Here is a 22286-nt window from a genome sequence, read left to right on the forward strand (position 1 = left end):
TTCTGGTGACACAGTATATGTGAAGAGTTTTTGTAATTTATTATTTTTTATTCATTGTTAATTTCATTCGTGCACCATGAGTGATTAGGGTCTTTCCCTCAGTCAACAAATCCCAATCATCTCAGGAAAGAGACATGTAGAGGCCAGTGAAGCACAGCTGCTCTGCTAAACTGTGACCAGCCCATGCACAAAGGCTGCAGGCTTGTACATGAATTTATAACCCAGCATTGTGCAAAACTGATACAGATATTTATGATATTGTGACAATAACATCAGCCGTATATTTGCATGTGAGTTGACAAATTTTCTAAATAAGTGTAAAAAGGACACATTCCATCACATTTACCCTTGTTCCGTTCAACTGCTTGTCTGCCTACTATTTTATGTAATAGTGTTGCACCGCTAACATTTTTGGGCTCCCGATACTGATTCCAACACTAGTCTGTGTGGTATCAGCTCATCATCGAAATTCACAAAAGAAGGATAGTTGGATGCTACACGATTGGACATCTAATATTGCGCTTGTCGCCCTTCCCAAGGTAATTTTTTTAACATCGGCATGCTTAGTTGGCAGCCATCTTGGGTAGGGTAACTACCAGTTAAAAACTAGATCTCGCAAAGTACATATTGTCCAGCATCTGAACGTTATTTATTAGTATTCCCCGATACTGATCATTTTAGCATTGTATCAGTATACGGTACAAGGATACACAAAGTTCTCTAAGTCAGGGGTCCCCAACTGCCGGGCCGCGGACCGGTACCGGTCCGTGGCGCATTTAGTACCGGGCCGCAAAAGAAATAATAATTTATTAACGACTGCATAATGGCCAAATTAACTTTGGCCTGGGCGCCTTAACACACCAGTAACCCTGTCTACTCTAGATACAGTATAATGCTACAGGATGGAATGTCGTCATAGAAATCCATTGATTGGACTGCAAGCAGTACATATTGTTTTGTATATCTAAGTGCGCTTGTCCTCGATAATAATGTCTGACTTAGGGCGGGCGAATCACATTTGTTCCCGGAATTAATTAGCCCCAACACTAGAATGACTGAAAAACAGACATCTTTGGACAGATTAAGGACAGGGGAAAAGGGCACCTGATGAGCCTTAAGATGAGCCTACAACCTCAAAGGAAACAAATCTATGCTACTTCCCAATCACTAACCCACGAACTGCAAAGGAGTGGATTCGTGACCCGTTTGTGAATAAACTGAGTGATTCGAGTATGTCTGTGCAACAGGAGGATCAATTTGTAGAGATCAAAAATGACGGCAACCTTAAACGTACATTTGAGACAACAACTCGACCGAGGTTCTGGATTAAAGTCATTCCGGAATATCCTGACATCGCTAGGAGAGCATTGAAAACCATGCTACAATTTCCAGCACCAGATCTTTGTGAAGCGGGCTTCTCTCACTCTTCCATCACACATTGATGGGACCATCTCGTGTCAACGAAGCAAGCTCAGGCCTCTTACTGATTCTGCAGGTGAGTTTAATTTTCCCTGCACTTAACACGACGGGGTTAAAAACAAACGTTATTTTATATTTGCTGTATTTTTCTCCCGCACATTGCCGGTGTTCTGACAAATTTTGCATGTGCGTAACGTTGAAAATAGCCGCGAACGCAGCGATTCCAAAGTAAACACTACAAACTTTCTTTAAGGAAAGGAATATTAACTTACGTTTGCCATTTTAGCTGCACACAACAACTGAGCTCTCCCAATTAACGACTTTGCTGTGTCATTAAGCATTAATTTACGCCATTTTCGTGTTTCACATGTATGTTTATGATGTAAAGAGCTTTTTAGCACCGTTGGATAACATTGAGAGTCCAACTGAATATAAAAGAGGGCTTTTTCACCACCACAAAAGCTTTGGGAGCAAAGTTTAATAAGGGTGCAAAATTTGACAAAACACCGTTCCATGAAAAAAAAAAAGACCCAAATCACACCGGTCCGTGGTGCAAAAAAGGTTGGGGACCCCTGCTCTAAGTGCACTCTGATCAAAAACAAGCAATTACTGCAATAAATCACATTTTACGGTGCACAAATTAAATTTAATTACAAACCAAAAGTTACACAAACAGTTTTCCCCCCTGACCAAACTTTGTTAAATGACAAAGAAGAAGGAATTAAAAAGGCATGTCAAAAGTAGCACAAAGAGATTTTCAAATGTTTCCGGTCTTCCAATTAGTCAAACAAATTAGCGTGACACGTTCCCCACTGAATCATTCACCAGATGCAGACTCTTTGCTCCTCATGAACCGCTCATTCACAGCTCACGCTCCCAATATGACGCTCCCCTCTGAGAGCACACAGCAGCAGGAAGATAATGTGCGGGGGTCTGCAGGACTTCCACAATGGGAGGAGTGTGACATGTATTCCGAGCCCTGCCCACTAACAGCTAAATATATAAGGTGGAGGGAGGCACAGTCAGCCACTCAAACCTTAAATCAACTGCAAAACTTAAACCAAACTCACTTTGAGTAAACTGACATTTGATTACCATTTACTCTAAATTGGTTTAGCCAAAATTAATTAATTATTGATTTATAAAGTTAAAAAAATATATATATTTTGACAAAAAGTTAAGACTTTTTTTAAGTTCGTTTTTGGGATCAATTCCTGAGTATTTGTCCCAATGGCAGTGGACACAGATTTTGGCATAAAGAGCAGCAGCATCATGCGAGAGTGGAGTGGACAGGTCCAGCCAGCTCTTGTTGCATCTTTTATTTTCCTCTTCTGTCTGGAAGCCTGCCTCTGGTTCAGGGACCTAAGGCTGAAGAGAAGACTGCCAGGACCTTTCGCCTGGCCCGTGGTGGGCAACGCCATGCAGCTGGGCCAGATGCCTCACATCACCTTCGCCAAACTGGCCAAAAAATACGGTAACGTGTACCAGATAAGACTGGGTTGCAGTGACATTGTGGTCCTGAATGGAGACAGGGCCATACGTCAGGCTTTGATAGAGCACAGCAGGGAGTTTGCCGGTAGACCAAACTTTCCCTCCTTCCAGGCGATTTCTGGAGGAAGGAGCCTGACATTTACTAATTACAGCAAAGAGTGGAAAGCACACAGGAAAATTGCCCAATCCAGCCTGAGAGCCTTTTCCTCTGCAAACAGTCAGACCAAAACTGCCTTCGAGCAGCACGTTATGGCCGAGGCAATGGAAGTGGTGCGGTCATTTTTGCGACACAGTAAAGCTGAACAGTATTTTGAACCATCTCATGAGTTCACAATAGCTGCTGCCAATGTGCTATGCGCTCTTTGCTTCGGGAGGAGATATGGGCACGATGACCTGGAGTTCAGAACAATGTTGATGAGACTGCACAAGTTTGGAGAGACTGTGGGAGCGGGCAGCCTGGTTGATGTCATGCCTTGGCTTCAATCCTTTCCCAACCCGGTCCGCAGTCTCTACGAAAACTTTAAGAATCTCAACGAGGAATTCTTTGCTTATGTAACAGATAAAGTTGTGCAGCACAGAGAAACTTTTGATCCAGATGTGACCAGAGACATGAGCGACGCCATCATCAATGTGATCGAGCACAGAAAAGAGAGCGGCCTGACGAAAGAGTTCGTAGAAGCAACGGTAACGGATCTGATTGGAGCAGGCCAAGACACAATATCCACCATCATGCTGTGGATCGTGTTACTGCTGGTCAAATATCCCGAGGAGCAAGCTAAACTGCATGACCTCATCGACAAAGTGGTTGGTCCTGATAGACTGCCCACAACTGAGGATCGCAGCAGCTTGGCCTACCTAGATGCCTTTATCTACGAGACAATGCGCTTCACCAGTTTTGTCCCCATCACCATCCCTCATTCCACCACCTCAGATGTCACCATCGAAGGTCTGAGCATCCCTAAAGACACAGTAGTCTTCATAAACCAGTGGTCTGTCAACCACGACCCCTTGAAATGGAAGGATCCGCATATCTTTAACCCCTCACGGTTCATGGGTGACAACGGAAGCCTCGATAAGGACGCCGTTAACAGTGTTATGATCTTTTCACTAGGTAAGAGGCGCTGTATCGGTAACCAGATTGCCAAGGTCGAAGTCTTTTTATTTACGGCAGTCTTGTTGCATCAATGCGGCTTGGAGAGCGACCCCTCTCAGCCCGTCACCCTGGATTGTTCCTACGGGCTCACGTTGAAGCCCGTCAGATACTGTGTCACTGCCAAGCTCAGAGGAAAGTTACTTGGCTTGGTTTCCCCCGCGTGAGCTGCATGCATTAGCATTGTGACACAAGGCCAGGAGAGACTTCCTCACACTTACTAGCATACCTGTACAAAGTCTTAATGCAAAATGTTCCTATTTAATGTATTTCAACAAGCATTGCGATTAGACGTTTGGTGTCAAACTGAAATGTGAGACTGCTAGAATTCAGGTCAATAAAATGTTGGCATCAAAGCAAGGGGTTAAAAAGTTCTCAAATTGTTCTAAACCATGCAATATTAAGTGTTAAATTCTTCTTTTGCATGAACTTGTAGGATCTGCACAGGGACATCAACAGACATTTAATGTCCATTTGAATTAATAATGTCATGTAATAAATACTTGTGAATGTTACAGTCACTTTTTGACTCACTGTTCTCAGCCATAATATCTGAGAATATATTTAACCTGTCATATCATGCTTCTACAATGTGTTTTTTTAAGTTTTGTGTAGCTATAAATGTAATAATAAATGTTATGTATCTACTATAAACTACTGTATTCAAACCATGTGAAGACATTGCATTGAAAGTGATGATAAAAGTGATGTCATATGAGAACTTTGAAGTGAAGAGTTGGACTTTCATCAACATCTATCAGAGAAAATTTGCACAAACCTTTGTGCAACCAGTGTTTCCCCATACGCCGCCTGCCAAACACCATTCCCAACAATACACAAAGCACAGATGTGCACCATGTTTTTTTCCCATGAGGCATTATCATGACAATGTTTGTTTACAAAAATTTCAAAGCTACACGGATGATCCTGCTCCCTCTTTAGCTCTACACGCTCAGTGTATGTTTATTTTCTGCACGCAACTACTCAGCGGGGCTTCATGTGCTGGCTTTAAATGATGACAAAATAAGCTACCGGTATGTCTGAAATTTTGGGTTATAATAAAATATTGTTGAATGTTTCCTGTGTCTGAATTTTGATTTCATGCTATTAACTGTAATGCTACACAATCCCACAGTAGAGTGAGCCTGACTGTCTTCTACTTGAAATTGCATGCAGGCCATACTATCAAACATGTGCAAGCAATATGACACCACCATTGTCTAGCTGCTTGTCAATAAATGATTTTTAAATGAAACAAACCTCCATTTGTGGCTGCACATGGCCAGATTATAACGCAATGACTTTCTAAGTCCTTCATTTTGTTGCACAAGCACATGAACACATGTTAGAGTCCTGTGTTCTCAAATCTCTTTGAAATTAGCACAATACTGACAACACTCTTTTGCGATGACCGCCACATTGCTAAGGGTCATGAGACAGCCTGTTGTCTGGATTATAATTAAACTTTAAAATACTACACATTTCATGGAAATACTTGCTGTATTTATCCACGGAGTGATAACAAATCAATAAAACATACTGTGTAGAGGCTGAAGAAAAGCAATCGTTATAGACCCTAAACATAATGCTGTATAACATAATGAATTTATATTACATTTTCGACGAAGAAAAATGTTCCATGCAAAATTTTTATCTTATTCATAGGCCTGAACCATAAATATCTAGTTTTGGCAATTTAGCCTCCAAAATATCTCCTGCATCGCTGTCATTCTACAAGAGATGCTGCTGGAGGGATGCCCAAGCAGGACTAAGGTCCGCAAACTGCGGTCAAAAAAGGGAGGGGAGTAACCTTTAAAAAAATGGTGTCGAGGACCACTCCCACCATTGGGATACATATAAGTGAAGGCTTGAATCTGCTTTCTTCAAAAGTGGTTATCTGAAGACAAGCGGCACCATAGTTTTCTGCTCAGCCTAATCGATATCTTGTCATCAATTGCAAGTGTTCCTTGGACTCTTTTATGTGGTTGGATTTTGAATGAGCACGCACAGTAAAAGCCTTGGATGAGAGTTGATTAACTGAAGGACAGAATCTTGGAATGTTTGAAAGTTTTACTGTAAGTAAGTTGATTTTTCTTCGAATGCAAAGGAAGACACGGGATAACGCAATGGCTCACGTGGACGCTGAGTTTGCTGTGCAGGACAGCAGCATTGCTCGAGAGTGGAGTGGACAGCTCCAGCCCGCTCTGGTAGCAACTTTTCTTTTTCTTATCTGCCTGGAGGCCGGCCTGTGGCTGAGGAACGTGACGCTCAAGAGAAAACTGCCGGGGCCTTTCGCCTGGCCCGTGGTAGGCAATGCCATGCAGCTTGGCCAGATGCCTCACATCGCCTTCGCCAAACTAGCTGAAAAATATGGTAACGTGTACCAGATAAGGTTAGGTTGCAGTGACATTGTGGTCCTGAATGGTGACAAAGCAATACGTCAAGCTCTCATACAGCACAGCAAGGAATTTGCCGGTAGACCAAACTTTGTGTCTTTTCAGTATGTGTCAGGAGGGAAAAGTCTGACTTTTACCACTTACAGCAACGAGTGGAGGATGCACAGGAAAATTGCTCAATCCACGATCAGAGCGTTCTCATCTGCCAACAGCCAAACCAAAAAAGCTTTTGAGTGGCAGATTGTTGCAGAAGCTCAAGAACTGGTTGAGACTTTCCTTAAACTCAGTGCTCAGGGTCAGTATTTCAACCCTGCCCATGAGCTGACAGTGGCTGCAGCTAATGTGATTTGTGCCTTATGCTTCGGAAAACGTTACGGACACGATGACGCTGAGTTCAGATCCTTGCTACAGAGGGTTAACGACTTTGGACAGACTGTTGGAGCTGGCAGCCTGGTGGATGTGATGCCGTGGCTTCAGGCCTTTCCAAATCCAGTTCGCAGTGTCTTCAAGAACTTCAAACATCTTAACATGGAGTTTTTCAAGTTTGTTCAGGGCAAAGTAGAAGAGCACAGAAAGACCTTTGATCCTGAGGTAACACGGGATATGAGTGATGCTATTATCGGAGTTAATGAAGAAATTGAGAGTGGCAAAGGACTTGGCGAGGGGTTCACTGAAGGGACCGTGTCAGATCTCATTGGTGCGGGTCTGGACACTGTTTCTACTGCTCTGGATTGGATACTACTTCTCCTGGTAAAACATCCTGAAATCCAAACGACGCTTCAGCAGCTCGTGGACAAGGTTGTGGGGCCAAACAGACTTCCCTCTGTGGAGGACAGAGGTCACCTGGCCTATTTGGATGCATTCATCTACGAAACAATGCGATTCAGCAGTTTCGTGCCCGTCACCATCCCTCACTCCACAACCTCAGATGTTACTATTGACGGTCTTCACATTCCAAAAGACACGGTGGTCTTCATCAATCAGTGGTCTATCAATCACGACCCCATGAAGTGGCAGGACCCGCAGAACTTTGACCCCTCACGGTTCCTTGACAAAAACGGCTCCCTTGACAAAGATCTAACCAATCATGTTATGATTTTCTCTGCGGGAAAGAGACGCTGTATTGGTGACCAGATTGCCAAAGTGGAGATTTTTTTGTTCTTTGCGATCCTTCTGCACCAATGTCATTTTGAAAAATGCCCCGATGAAGACTTGTCTCTAAATTGTGCCTATGGTTTAACACTGAGGCCTTTGGATTTCAAAATCACCGCCAAACCCAGGCGAGGAGCATTTTAAACACAACATATTTTTTAAAACATATATATATATATTTGCATAAGCTCACAACTAAGATAAGCTAATATTTGATCACTCATTTCACTGAGACTTCATATGCAACACACCGTAAATAGTTTTACAACATGCTATTAATGTCTTTTTACATTTTAAATTCTATGCAAGATTTATAGTTTATATTTAGAATAGTTTATGGTGCTACTATTGTGGTGCAGTTGAACTAATTTCCCTATCTATGAATGACCATATGAAGTAACCCTGTATATGTTTGCTGGCATTGATGCTTTGTCTATCCTGTGTATTTTGTATTTATATTGTTTATATACCTAAACAGCACTTTATTACGACACCTGAACATTATAATAAAAAGAAATATGTACAACAGTTATGTTTACTATTAGTTGGGTTTTGGTTTAGTCATTTTTGTTTCTAATATGCAAGAACTCAATGTATTAAAATAGATTATAGGGCATATGACATCACCGGTGTTAATCAAAACGTCAAAGTCTATCAATCTAAAGCCCGATTTTATAGAATTGTCTTTTTTATCATAGCACATAGGTACACTTAATTATGTGATCAGTGTAATAGCTTTACTATTTAATTTTATTTGTACACTGTGTGTACAGAGTATAATTATGAATTACCATATTACCTGAGAAAAGAGCTGCATTACTGTTTCTTATCATAAACATCACATGTACAGTATGTATTTTGGAGCGTGACGTGAATTTCACAGGTAAAATAAACAGATCTACAGACTTAAAGTGACCATGCGGTATGTCAGTAAGGGCAGCCAAAGTTAAAAAAAAAAACAAAAAAACCCCCCCAAAAAAACAAAAACAGTCTTGTGAGGTCATAGAGATAATAATAGCATCTCATGTCTGGCCTCTGTTGTTGTGAAAGATTAATATGTGTTACTGGCCATTGTCGCTTCTGCCCTAAACTCTTACCAAGCACGCCGTGACTCACTGTAGCACTCACTACATCAGCCACTCATTAATGTTTAACACAGGTCTCCCGGTGCTTTTTTTTGGTCATGCTCAGTAAATTGAGAGCAGACAAGTTCAAGCTTCGTTTGTTGATACAGTGAGGTTTATATCCTTGGAAAGAAAAAGGTTGAAATAGTGCCATAATTGTTGAAGAAAGGCAGTTTGAATGATTTGGCAAATGGAGGACAGGCAGCCTACTCCCAACACATTTTAAAACTACTAAATCAATGGAAGGTTCTGTGACAAGTAGCTACTGGACCCTTTATTTACTCCTGTAAGTTATCCCAGTGTTGTAATGATGACAATTTATTGAGAAGAAATACAATTCATTTTGGCTGACTTTTGCAGCTTAGTTTCGCAATGTTTATTGCTGTTGTTTGAGTTGCAACCCCCTGAGAGTCATATATCGTGCAGGTGCTCCAAATGTTCCATGCAGAACATGTCGTATTTTAAGTGTGAAGATTGCACACAGTTGGGAGAACAAGTATTTGATACACTGTCAATGGGTTTTCCCATTGGCAGTGTATCAAATACTTGTTCTCCCCATTGTATATTTCTTTGTTTAGTCAAAGGAGTAAAGTTCTCAAACATGTGTGGAAATGCATCACATGGGAGTACATTGCTGTCATGCAGAAACTAGTATAGTGTGTACCTAATTTTCGGACTATAAACCGGTACTTTTTCCCCCCGAATTTTGAATTCTGGGGCTTATAGTGTGGTTTATTTGTTGGTTTAGATGGGTTAATAGGTAACACTTAATTTGACAGCTGCATCATATAAGACTGTCATGAGACTGTCATAATTATGACATGACACCGCCACGGGAATTAATGAATGCATCTGACAGTGTCATCCGGCAAATTTTGTCACTAACACTAACTAACTATGTCCAGTTCGGACGTTTTACATTCATTCAAAAGTGAGCTAATTTGCCGGACGACACAAAATGACATCTGTCATAAGCATTCATTAATATTCATGACAGTGTCATGTCATAATTAGTCTTATGATTCCGCTGTCAAATAAAGTGTTACCAATTTATATCTTTTAGTGTAAATATCCCATAATGCAGCGAGGACAGCTTATATGAACAAATGCCGTTTTCGTGTCAAATTTGGTGGGTGGCAGCTTATAGTCTGGTGCACCTTATATTCCGAAAACTACGCTGCAGTGATCCCTCGTTTTTCACCTTATATGGGGACCTGAACCACCCGTGATAACGGAAAAACCACAAAGTAGCGACCCCCCCCTAAAAAAAATTTTTTGGGCATGTTTTATTTTTTTTGTTTGGTGTGGTCAATGTATTTATTCAGACTTAGCATTGTAAAGAGATAAATATACGACATGTTTTTTCACCTTTTCCCCCAAAGTATAAATAAACAAAAAAAAAAACTTTTATGTAAATACATATACAGTATATTTTAATAAAAGTTTTTAAGCACTTCCATGTTATAATTATGATAGGTTTTACACATGTTACTGTCACACGGATTTATTCTTTAAACAAGAATAAAGCAGAAAAATGCTTCTTTATTAATGCTTCATAATGTGAGTCCACTCAAATCCGCTCACGCTGCTCACTTACACACAATGAGTTCCTTAAAGTTTCAGCTTCCGAGCTTCCATGGCAAGATTAAACCTTAACGCCTGTCAATCATTGTTAACTTTAACAAGCAACTCCAGGGCACTGCCAGTGGCGCCTTCAGAAATTTTTCATAGAGGTGGCCAAATGGGGCCACTTAAAATCTTGGGGTGGCCAAAACTAAAAGCCATATTTTCAGGTTTTCATCATATTATTGCAGTAAAAAGGTCAGGGGAAAACTATCAGAAAGACCTAAGGACACGGCTACTGATATACTTTGGTGTATTGTGTAATATTTGATGTTACTAATGATTTAATGTGCATAGTTCATAACTGTCCAGTCAACATTTTGAGTTCCACAACAATTGTTTTATTGTGTTATGTATATATTAGGCATAAGGTGTACATTTAACTAGGGCTGTCAAACGATTAAAATTTTTAATCGAGTTAATCACAGCTTAAAAATTAATTAATCGTAATTAATCGCAATTCGAACTATCTCTAAAATGGGTCATATTTTTCTGTAAATTATTGTTGGAATGGAAAGATATGACAAGACGGATATATACATTCAACATACTGTACATAAGTAGTGTATTTGTTTATTATAACAATAAATCCACAAGATGGCATTAACATTACTAACATTCTTTCTGTGAAAGGGATCCACGGATAGAAAGACTTGTAATTCTTAAAGGATAAATGTGAGATTGTATATTGTGACTAAATGTTACCATCTAGTGTATTTGTTGAGCTTTCAGTAAATGATAGCGACTTAACTGTTCCGCCCAAATGCATGATGGGAAGTGGTGCAACCATGACTGGGTGTGGTGGCTGCAAATGCTATATGTTCTCTGCGTTGGGTACACTACAGGGTGTTAAGAAAAAGTTCAACTCCTGTCATTCTTCCACACGTCGCTTCCCACAATATTTATAGTTGCTTTGGGAGAGATGACAAAGCTTTTGCCAATTAAAAGCACTGCCCCAATGAATGCTTGTATCTACTCCACTCACTTGATACTGCCTCTTATCTCTGTATATAAGTAAAACGGCGCCATTGTAGGCTGTTTGCGGCAATGCGTGAATAAGTCGTATCGCGAATGTGTTAATTGCGATATTTTCACATGATTAAATTTTAAAGAATGAATTACCGCCCGTTAATGCGATAAATTTGACAGCCCTACATTTAACAATTTAAAATAAATGCATTCATTTGGGATAAAATGCATAACTTATGCTCCAACAAGCTAATGATATACTGGCCAGTGGGGTGGCCAACCAATCTATAGGGGTGGCCATGGCCACCCCTGGCCACCCCCTGGTGGCGCCACTGGGCAGTGCCTGACCAAGAAAAACAGCAGGAAGGAAAGTCAGCGACTATGTGATCGGATCGGGACAGCTCTATAAAATACTGCATTTATTTATTTATTTATTTTTTAATTGGAAAAAAAAAAAAAACGGCGAAGGACTGAGGACGCAAAGTTTGAAGCGCGAAGCAGCGAGGGATCACTGTACATGCAATAGCATTATGTGATACATTTCTCATCTTAAATGTCAAATTTTATTTCAGTTTTTTATCATAACATGATACTAAGCTTTTCCTTTTTCTTTTTCTTTTTTTCAATAAGCCTCGGTTGTATCCCAACATGAACAATATATTTAATCAGTGCTGACCTTTGGAGGCGATAAACATCCAATCCATTTGAATTGCGAGGACTCGCAGTGAATGAGTTAGTGTTGTATTTACGCTTCACCTTTTTTTATAGTTGTCTGTAGCTATGCGTTTCTTGTTTTTCAAATACAAGCATATTAAGATGACAGACGTACACCCATATTTATGACTTATGTTGTAATGGTAATAATTATACAATGTGCAACAACAGCATATTATACCCCCACTTTTGTCGTATAACATTTCAACATTTAAGCCATGAAACTCCCCAAAAGTCTTTCTCGTGATGACTGAGGTCACGTTTCCTTAGTCTTGGAAATCTCCCAACAACAAACTGTTCCAAATATGTCCTAACCTAAAGTAAAGTAGATCAATATTAGTTCAAGTGCGGGTTAGCGGCTTATCTTCCTCATCATAACTTTAACATTGCTTTACTTGGGATCAAATCCACTTGCAGGATCTGCACTGTAAAGAAGGGGTATTTTCGCTGACATTCTGTCCTCGACAAGATTTCTCCATCACGTTCTCTCTTTGCTGTGACACCGCAAGGACCTCAGAGGGAGGAACGTGCAGGCCGGCCTTCCCTATTTCCAACTTCCCCAAACATCCATGAAATCTGTCCAGTTGAAAGACTTCCTTTCACCTCCTGAGTTTTGCTCCACGTCCCCCCCCCCCCCCCCCCTCCCGGAAACTAAGGCCTTTCTGCAAAGTTTGACCTCTAAAGGAAAACAAAATATGTATATGCTGACAGTTTTCATCTTGGGGGTTATTCAAATGCGGTATGTACACATTGCAGCAAACTTCCCACACGCCTCACTCCGCTAATACCATTCCAGGCTCGTCTGTCTGAGCTCTGCCAGTTTATTTTCATTTTTTAAAAAAAACATGCACACTAGAGTCACTTCTAGATGACACACAGTGGGGTAGAGTTATTTCTTCCCTCATCTTCTACTGGAACACATGCGGAAAATTGTGACTGTGCATTGGCTTGTGTCTGTCAGTCTTTCCTACAAGGCTGCCCTCAACACCAACGTATTCACCACAACTTCACTTCTTATCCAAATCGTTGTCGACAAAAGAAAATACAGCTGTATTTTTGTGTGTTCCAATAGATATAACTACATGCAAAATGACAGACACGGCACTAGATGCATTAGTAAACAGCCGCCATCTTAAAGCAGTAGACCTTTTATTACTGTTCTTTTGTAGAGAACCTTCCTAACGAACCTAAGTAACTTTTTATCTAAAATACTTCTAAATCGGCAAAATCTTGACTTGAATCTATCTTTAAATGATGAAATAGTTTTATAACTTTCATTTGTCGAAAGTAGAGAGAAGGTAACTAATGCAATAATGGGAGCAACTTTAACAACTTTTAACAGTTGATTCAGGGTGAAGGGTAAAATAGGGTAAAGAATTGGGCTTGGGCCAATTGTACCAAAAACCTTCACAAAAAAACTTCACATAGTGTGGCCAATGTTTGTTTTTTTTTGAGGAAAAAAAAAAGTAATTATCACCAATTACTTTGCCAAGTAACTAATTACTCTTACATTCGGGTAATTGAGTTACTAATGCAATTACTTTTTGGGAGAAGTAATTTGTAACTATAATTAATTACTTTTTTTCAGTAAGATTAACAACACTGGTTCCAAGTCAAAGCATAAACATGATAAAAAAATAAAAATGAATCACGCTTTTTTTTTCAAGTAAAAAGATATAAATGTTATACTGTAAAATAATTACAAAAAATACATGTAAAGTCAGCATCATGCTGATTTATACACATACAGTGGGGCAAATAAGTATTTAGTCAAACACTAATTGTGCAAGTTCTCCCACTTGAAAATAGTAGCGAGGCCTGTAACTGTCAACATGGGTAAACTTCAACCATGAGAGACAGAATGTGGAAAAAAATAGAAAATCACATAGTTTGATTTTTAAAGAATTTATTTGCAAATCATGGTGGAAAATATGTATTTGGTCAATACCAAAAGTTCATCTCAATACTTTGTTATGTACCCTTTGTTGGCAATAACAGAGGCCAAACGTTTTCTATAACTCTTCACGTTTCCACACACTGTTGCTGGTATTTTGGATCATTTCTCCATGCAGATCTTTTCTAGAGTAGTGATGTTTTGGGGCTGTCGTTGGGCAGCACGGACATTTCAACTCCCTCCACAGATTTTCTATGGGGCCACTTCAGGACCTTGAAATACTTCTTGCAAAGCTACTCCTTTGTTGCCCTGGCTGTGTGTTTGGGATCATTGTCATGCTGAAAGACCCAGCCACGTCTCATCTTCAATGCCCTTGCTGATGGAAGGAGATTTTCACTCAAAATCTCTCGATACATGGCCCCATTCATTTTTTCTTTTACACAGATCAGTCGTCCTGGTCCCTTTGCAGAAAAACAGCCCCCAAGCATGATGTTTCCACCCCCATGCTTCACAGTGGGTATGGTGTTCTTTGGATGCAATCCAGAATTCTTTCTCCTCCAAACACGAGAACCTGTGTTTCTACCAAAAAGTTCTATTTTGGTTTCATCTGACCATAACACATTGTTCCAGTCCTCTTCTGGATCATCCAAATGCTCTCTAGCGAACTGCAGACGGGCCTGGACGTGTACTTTCTTCAGCAGGGGGAAATGTCTGGCAGTGCAGGATTTGAGTCCCTGGCGGCGCGTTGTGTTACTGATAGAAGCCTTTGTTACTGTGGTCCCAGCTCTAGCTAGGTCCCCCCGTGTGGTTCTGGGATTTTTTGCTCACTGTTCTTGCTATCATTTTGACGCCACGGGGTGAGATCTTGCATGGAGCCCCAGATCGAGGGAGATTATCAGTGGTCTTGTATGTCTTCCATTTTCTAATAATTGCTCCCACAGTTGATTTCTTTACACCAAGCATTTTAGCTATTTCAGATTCAGTCTTCCCAACCAGCCTGGTGCAGGTCTACAATTTTGTCTCTGGTGTCCTTCGACAGCTCTTTGGTCTTGGCCATAGTGGAGTTTTGAGTGTGACTGACTGAGATTGTGAACAGGTGTCTTTTGTAGCGATAATGAGTTAAAACAGGTTCCATTAATACAGGTAACGAGTGGAGCCTCGTTAGACCTCGTTAGAAGAAGTTAGACCTCTTTGAAATCTTACTTGTTTGTAGGTGACCAAATACTTATTTTCCACTCTAATTTGGAAATAAATTCTTTAAAAATCAAACAATATGATTTTCAGTTTTTTTTTTCACATTCTGTTTCTCATTGTTGAGGTTTACCCATGTTGACAATTAAAGGCCTCTCTGATCTTTTCAAGTAGGAGAATTTGCACAATTGGTGGTTAATTAAATACCTATTTGCCCCCCTTTAGAATTGTATATTATCACTGATCCCAATACTGTCAGTACAATTGCTTACTAAATGTTTCACTGTATGCACAAAATTTGTCTTTTCAGGATTTAAAAAAAAAAAAAAAAAAATTATTTAAACATTTTCCCTTTGCAGCACAAGCGTCTGACAAAATGATTTAAAAAAACAAAAAGCAACTCTAATACTGCACTCCTCCACAAATATTTCCAAAACAAATTGTAATTTGCATTTTGGCCATAATCCTAATAATATCCCATTGTTTTTGTGTGATGTTCCATTGGTTACACTCCCCAAAAACATTTCCTCTGTTTCCCTTTGTGGGATTATGTCATAGACATAAACACTGAATAAAAACGTTTTGTGTTGTTCCAGTTGACATCATAATGACTTTGCACCACCAGTATCTACTTTAATCTGTATTATAAGCAACAAGCCGTCAAATTGTTCCTGATTTGGAAGACAGATCAACATAAAGCCGTGACGTAAAGTGACCCGTTTCAGTGCACTTTTGCCCAGCTTTTAGGGATACAAACTGAGCACCAGAGGACCTTTCCTTATAAATTCGCACATTATGTGGTTCCATCTGTCATAGTTCTTTCCATACTTTCCAAACTATTATTTTCAAGAGTCCTGGAAGAAACTAGTCCATGTTCGTCACTGTGGCCTAATGCTAACATGCACTATTTGTCAATGTTTAATTCTTGATACCTTTGCTTTGTATGGAAACATAGCAATAATGATGACATGCGCCGTAAAATTTTGTCCCTCTTTTGTGACAGAACTAAAATATTTCTCAGTATGCAGTGCAGTTCTACAAAAATGGGAATTAACATTTTAAATTTAAGATACGTTCATCACTGAAAATGAGTAATACAGTACTGTACAATACAGCTCAAGTAAAATGTATGTTTTGTTCATTTAAATAATTTAAATAAATGTAAACAATGCAAACATGCTATATTAATAATTAGAGTACACCGATTACAAAAAACAAAAAGAGAGCATGAATTATATTTTGCTACACGGAAATGTAATTTTAAATTAAAATACTTTTCTACTCCATGAATGCTCCACCAGTGCCCTGATGAGTACACAGAGCCCTGACATCTTAACTGAAACGGCCCCAAAAAGCCCTCTTCTTGGAGCGTTAGGGTCCAACACTCTGGGCGAACGTCTGTGCACACTGTTTCACCGAGTGTACGCTTGGCAAAAACACTCTTTCAACCCACTTAAGACTTGACGCCAACAGTAAATAATCACATTTGCTGTTTTCACATTTCTGGCACTGATTTGCTAGTTGCTTTATGTTCGTGCTCGGACAAACATGCGTGGTTGCGGTTATGCTTTAGGCCAGAGGCAGCAGTTGTGAGTAAAAAGGTAACCTCCTCCACATTGAACCTTTAAATTAACCTTTTCTAACCTTTTCTTAACATATACAGTACAGGCCATAAGTCTGGACATGCCTCATCATTTGTGCATTTTCTATATTTTCATTACTATTTACGTTCTAAATTCTCACTTAAGGTAATAAAACTATAAATGAACACGATGAATCATGTACTTGACAAAAAAAAAAAAAAAAAAAAAAAGAAATAACTGAAAACATGTTTTGTATTATACTTTCTTTAAAGTATCCACCCATTGCTCTGATTACTTTTTTGCATACTTTTGGCACTCATGAGCTTCAAGATGCAGTCACCTTAAAAGGTTTTCACCTCAAAGGTATGCCTTATCGGGGTTAATACAGAGGTATGAAAAAGTATCTGAATCTTTTCGAATTTCTCACATTTCTTTGTCAAAATCACACAGATAAAAAAACAGTGTCTGCTTTAACTAAAACTACCCAAACATGTATAGGTTTTCTTATTTAAATGAGGATCAAGTGTAGTGTAGGATAGCATGCAAACAATGACAGAAGGGGGAAAAATAAGTAAGTGAACCCTCTGCCTAAGGAGACTCAAAGAGCAATTGAAATACATTTTTACCAAACATTTTAAGTCAGGTGTGTGCCCAATCACTGATGAGTGGTTTAAAGCTGCCCTGCCCACTATAAAGCACACACCTGGTAAGAAATGTCTTGATGAGAAGCATTATTTGATGTGCATCATGGCTTGGTTAAAAGAGCTGTCTGAAGACCTGGGATCAAGGATTGTTAATTTGTATAAAGCTGGGAAAGGGTTAAAAATCATCTCTAAAAGTCTGGATGTTCATCAATCGACAGTCAGAGAAGTTGTCTACAAATGGAGAGAGTTTGGCACTGTTGCTTCTCTCCCAAGGAGTGGCCACCCACCATAGATGAGGCCAAGAGTTCAGCACATAATACTCAGAGAGGTAAAAGAGAACCCTAGAGTGTATGCTAAAGACTTCAGAAATCACTGGCACACATCAACTATATACAGTATAAAACTATGGCCAAGAATGGTGTTCATGGGAGGACTCCACAGAGGAAGCCATTGCTGTCTAAAAAAACATTGTTGCTCGTTTAATGTTTGCAAAAAGGGACTTGACGCTCCACTGATGTTTTGGCAAAATATTTTGTGGACTGATGAAACCAAAGTTGACTTGTTTGGTAGTAACACAAAACATCACGAGTGGAGGAAAAATGGAACAGCTCATAAACATCAACACTTCATCTCCACTGTTAAGCATGGTCGAGGGAGCATTATGATTTGGGGCTGTTTTGCTACCTCAGGGCCTGGACAACTTGCAGTCATTAATGGAGTAATGAATTCAAATGTTTTCCAGGAAAACCTGAGGCTGTCTGTCAGACAGTTGAAGCTAAAAAGAGGATGGATGCTGCAACAAGACAATGATCCAAAACACAGAAGTAAATAAACTTCAGAATGGTTTCAGAAGAACAAAATACACGTTCTGGAGTGGCCAAGTCAAAGTCCAGACTTGAACCCCATTGAGATGCTGTAGCATGACCTAAAGACAGAGATTCATCCCAGACATCCCAGGAATCTGACTAAACTATAAACTACAGCAGTTTTGTCGAGAAGAATGGGCCAAGATTAGTCCTGATCGATGTGCCAGACTGATCTGCAGCTACAGGAAGCGTCTAGTTGAAGTCATTGCTGCCAAAGGAGGGGGGTGGGGGGGCACAAAATATCAAATGTGATGGTTCACTTACTTATTTTCCCCCTTCAGTCATTGTTTGCATACTATCTTCACAAAAATATGAAAACCTATAAATGTTTGGATGGTTTTAGTTAAAGCGAACACTGTTTTTTCATCTGTGTGGTTTTGACAAAGATAGATCACGTTTGATGGTGATTTTATGCAGAAATGTGAGAAATTCCAAAAGGTTCAGATACTTTTTCATGCTACTCTAAGTGGAATTTCTTTTTTTTGCAAAGGGGTTGGGACAATCATTTGCATTGCAATGAATGAGGTGTGTCAAATTTTTGACCTGCACTGTATGCAGTATATTTATTTACCCCATGAACAAATAATCGGGCCCATCTGTCTAATTAAAACATCTAATGTTGCCTTTAAAACAAAATTCCATGCCTTCCCTGGCATAGATACAAACCAATGGAATTTAAACCCACAACCTTTTTAGAGCGCTACTTGTTTTTTTTTTTTTTTAACAAAGCTCCCTTGATGAACACAACTTCATTGTTTACAACCTTCTACTATCTATTGCAGAAAAGGAATTACAAACACCCACACTCGTATATTTATGTTCTCACTTATCTCTTAATAAATCTCCAAGGAGCTTTAAAGTATGAGTGCGTGGTGGTCCAACAACTTTCACGGGCCGTCAATCTAAAGCCATGTCAGAGATGGAAGGAGTCGACCCAGAGGATGACGAATCGCTGGTACTACCATTCCTTTGGAGCCCGCTGAGAATTCTCTTCAAGAGACACAGCAAGAGTCCAAAGTGTTTTGAAATACATTTTTGGCATTTTTGGTTTATAGCTCTCTAGGCTATATCAAATAAGGGAAATGCTAAACAGAGTAATGCCTTTGCCCCCATACTGGGGAAAATTGAGAGTTTTGTGATCCAAAAACAGACAGTGACTATTTATCGAGATTTGACTCTGTGAATAACATTAAGAATCAGAAAACTTTCCACAATAGTGAATATGTTGAAGACATTATGTATGCAATCAACTACAGTGGAACCTCTATTTACAAACATCTCTACATATGGATTTTCAGGTTACGATGCGCCTCAACTGGGAAATATTGCCTCTTGTTGTGAAAGAAATTTCAGGAAACAAAAGGCAAAAATAGAGTATGGGCTGCACATTGCAGCTTCCAGAGTTAATTATAGCTTCTTTCCCATTGGCTATTGCCAAGCACCTTCCTGGCCTCCAACTGGCTAAAACGGGCCTCAACTCTATGTGGGTATCCTAGCGACCTCTTCATTCGTCCCTCTGGCCATGAGGTGTTCCAACAGCTTCAGGTGAGTGTATTAACTTTTATTCTTTATTCTTCGGTTTTATACATTATGCACAACTCTCATTTTATGCTCATTGTGCAAATAAATATAACACTTTTGTTACATGTTTTGATGCTTATAAAAGATATGTCTTAAATTTGGGGGGCTTGTAACAATTAGGGCATTCACATTGAAAACGCTTCTCTACTTACGGAATTTTCAGTTTACGAAACTACTTCCAGAGCAAATTAATTTCGTAAGTAAAGGTACCATTGTATATGCTGGTCTTTTTTCACACATTTGCTTGTTAAATAAAATCACACATTTTTAAGCATGTTATCAAGATACTAGGGCTGTCAAAATTATCGCGTTAACAGGCGTTAATTAGTTTTTTTAATTAATCGCGTTAAAATATTCGACGCAATTAACGCATGCAATGAATGACCCGCTGGCATATTGCCTCAAACAGATTACAATGAGGCCGTTTATGGACATTAAGAGTGAAGAGAATGCCACTGGCCGCTTGGGGGCAGCGCCGTTCCATACTCATGTTATTTCTTCTAAAAGTGGGAGAATTAGTAGTTGTGAGACGTTTAAGCTGTATTCACAATGCAATGCAAATTGTGCTCCACACATATTTCGGTAAGTTTTCTTTCTTTTAGTGGTAATTATGGGTCTCTTGTTGTATTTTGGGTAAGATATGTACAGATACAGTGCCTTGCAAAAGTATTCGGCCCCCTTGAACCTTGCAACCTTTCGCCACATTTCAGGCTTCAAACATAAAGATATAAATTTTTATTTTTTGTCAAGAATCAACAACAAGTGGGACACAATCGTGAAGTGGAACAAAATTTATTGGATAATTTAAACTTTTTTAACAAATAAAAAACTGAAAAATGGGGCGTGCAATATTATTCGGCCCCCTTGCGTTAATACTTTGTAGCGCCACCTTTTGCTCCAATTACAGCTGCAAGTCGCTTGGGGTATGTTTCTATCAGTTTTGCACATCGAGAGACTGACATTCATGCCCATTCTTCCTTGCAAAACAGCTCGAGCTCAGTGAGGTTGGATGGAGAGTGTTTGTGAACAGCAGTCTTCAGCTCTTTCCACAGATTCTCGATTGGATTCAGGTCTGGACTTTGACTTGGCCATTCTAACACCTGGATACGTTTATTTTTGAACCATTCCATTGTAGATTTGGCTTTATGTTTTGGATCATTGCCCCGTTGGAAGATAAATCTCCGTCCCAGTCTCAGGTCTTGTGCAGATACCAACAGGTTTTCTTCCATAATGTTCCTGTATTTGGCTGCATCCATCTTCCCGTCAATTTTAACCATCTTCCCTGTCCCTGCTGAAGAAAAGCAGGCCCAAACCATGATGCTGCCACCACCATGTTTGACAGTGGGGATGGTGTGTTCAGGGTGATGAGCTGTGTTGCTTTTACGGCAAACATATCGTTTTGCATTGTGGCCAAAATGTTCAATTTTGGTTTCATTTGACCAGAGCACCTTCTTCCACATGTTTGGTGTGTCTCCCAGGTGGCTTGTGGCAAACTTTAAACGAGACTTTTTATGGATATCTTTGAGAAATGGCTTTCTTCTTGCCACTCTTCCATAAAAGCCAGATTTGTGCAGTGTACGACTGATTGTTGTCCTATGGACAGACTCTCCCACCTCAGCTGTAGATCTCTGCAGTTCATCCAGAGTGATCATGGGCCTCTTGGCTGCATCTCTGATCAGTTTTCCCCTTGTTTGAGAAGAAAGTTTGGAAGGACGGCCAGGTCTTGGTAGATTTGCAGTGGTCTGATGCTCCTTCCATTTCAAAATGATGGCTTGCACAGTGCTCCTTGAGATGTTTAAAGCTTGGGAAATATTTTTGTATCCAAATCCGGCTTTAACCTTCTCCACAACAGTATCTCGGACATGCCTGGTGTGTTCCTTGGTTTTCATAATGCTCTCTGCACTTTAAACAGAACCCTGAGACTATCACAGAGCAGGTGTATTTATACGGAGACTTGATTACACACAGGTGGATTCTGTTTATCATCATCGGTCATTTAGGACAACATTGGATCATTCAGAGATCCTCACTGAACTTCTGGAGTGAGTTTGCTGCACTGAAAGTAAAGGGGCTGAATAATATTGCACGCCCCACTTTTCAGTTTTTTATCTGTCAAAAAAATTTAAATTATCCAATAAATGTTGTTCCACTTCACGATTGTGTCCCACTTGTTGTTGATTCTTGACAAAAAAATTAAATTTCATATCTTTATGTTTGAAGCCTGAAATGTGGCGAAAGGTTGCAAGATTCAAGGGGGCCGAATACTTTTGCAAGGCACTGTATGTTACACAGTAAAGGCGAGTCGACACAGGCGTTCTTTGGACCGCGCCGTTTATTGGCATAAGCTTCTCCTTCACAACAAACATAAGTATCGTTTAGTGAAAACACAACAAAAATAATATTCCTATCTCTCAAAAAAAAAAAAATGTTCACAAAAAGAAAAGCACTTCAGTCTATAGCAGTGCTTGTCAATTATTTTCTGTTACGCC

General features: G+C 39.7%; 2 protein-coding genes across 2 annotated transcripts; both read left to right on the forward strand.

Annotated features, from left to right (window-relative positions):
• The first annotated feature begins 2466 nt into the window (after nt 1–2466).
• On the forward strand, nt 2467–5106 carry LOC130931019 (cytochrome P450 1B1-like). The gene has a single exon (XM_057859446.1). It carries the CDS (start codon nt 2650–2652, stop codon nt 4225–4227), a length of 1578 nt encoding a protein of 525 aa, XP_057715429.1. The 5' UTR covers nt 2467–2649; the 3' UTR covers nt 4228–5106.
• An 856-nt stretch (nt 5107–5962) lies between these two features.
• On the forward strand, nt 5963–8094 carry LOC130931041 (cytochrome P450 1B1-like). The gene has a single exon (XM_057859496.1). The coding sequence runs from the start codon at nt 6118–6120 to the stop codon at nt 7750–7752; it is 1635 nt and encodes a 544-aa protein (XP_057715479.1). The 5' UTR covers nt 5963–6117; the 3' UTR covers nt 7753–8094.
• Nucleotides 8095–22286: the final 14192 nt, after the last annotated feature.

The sequence above is a fragment of the Corythoichthys intestinalis genome, chromosome 15 (assembly GCF_030265065.1).
Source record: "Corythoichthys intestinalis isolate RoL2023-P3 chromosome 15, ASM3026506v1, whole genome shotgun sequence".
NCBI lineage: Eukaryota > Metazoa > Chordata > Actinopteri > Syngnathiformes > Syngnathidae > Corythoichthys > Corythoichthys intestinalis.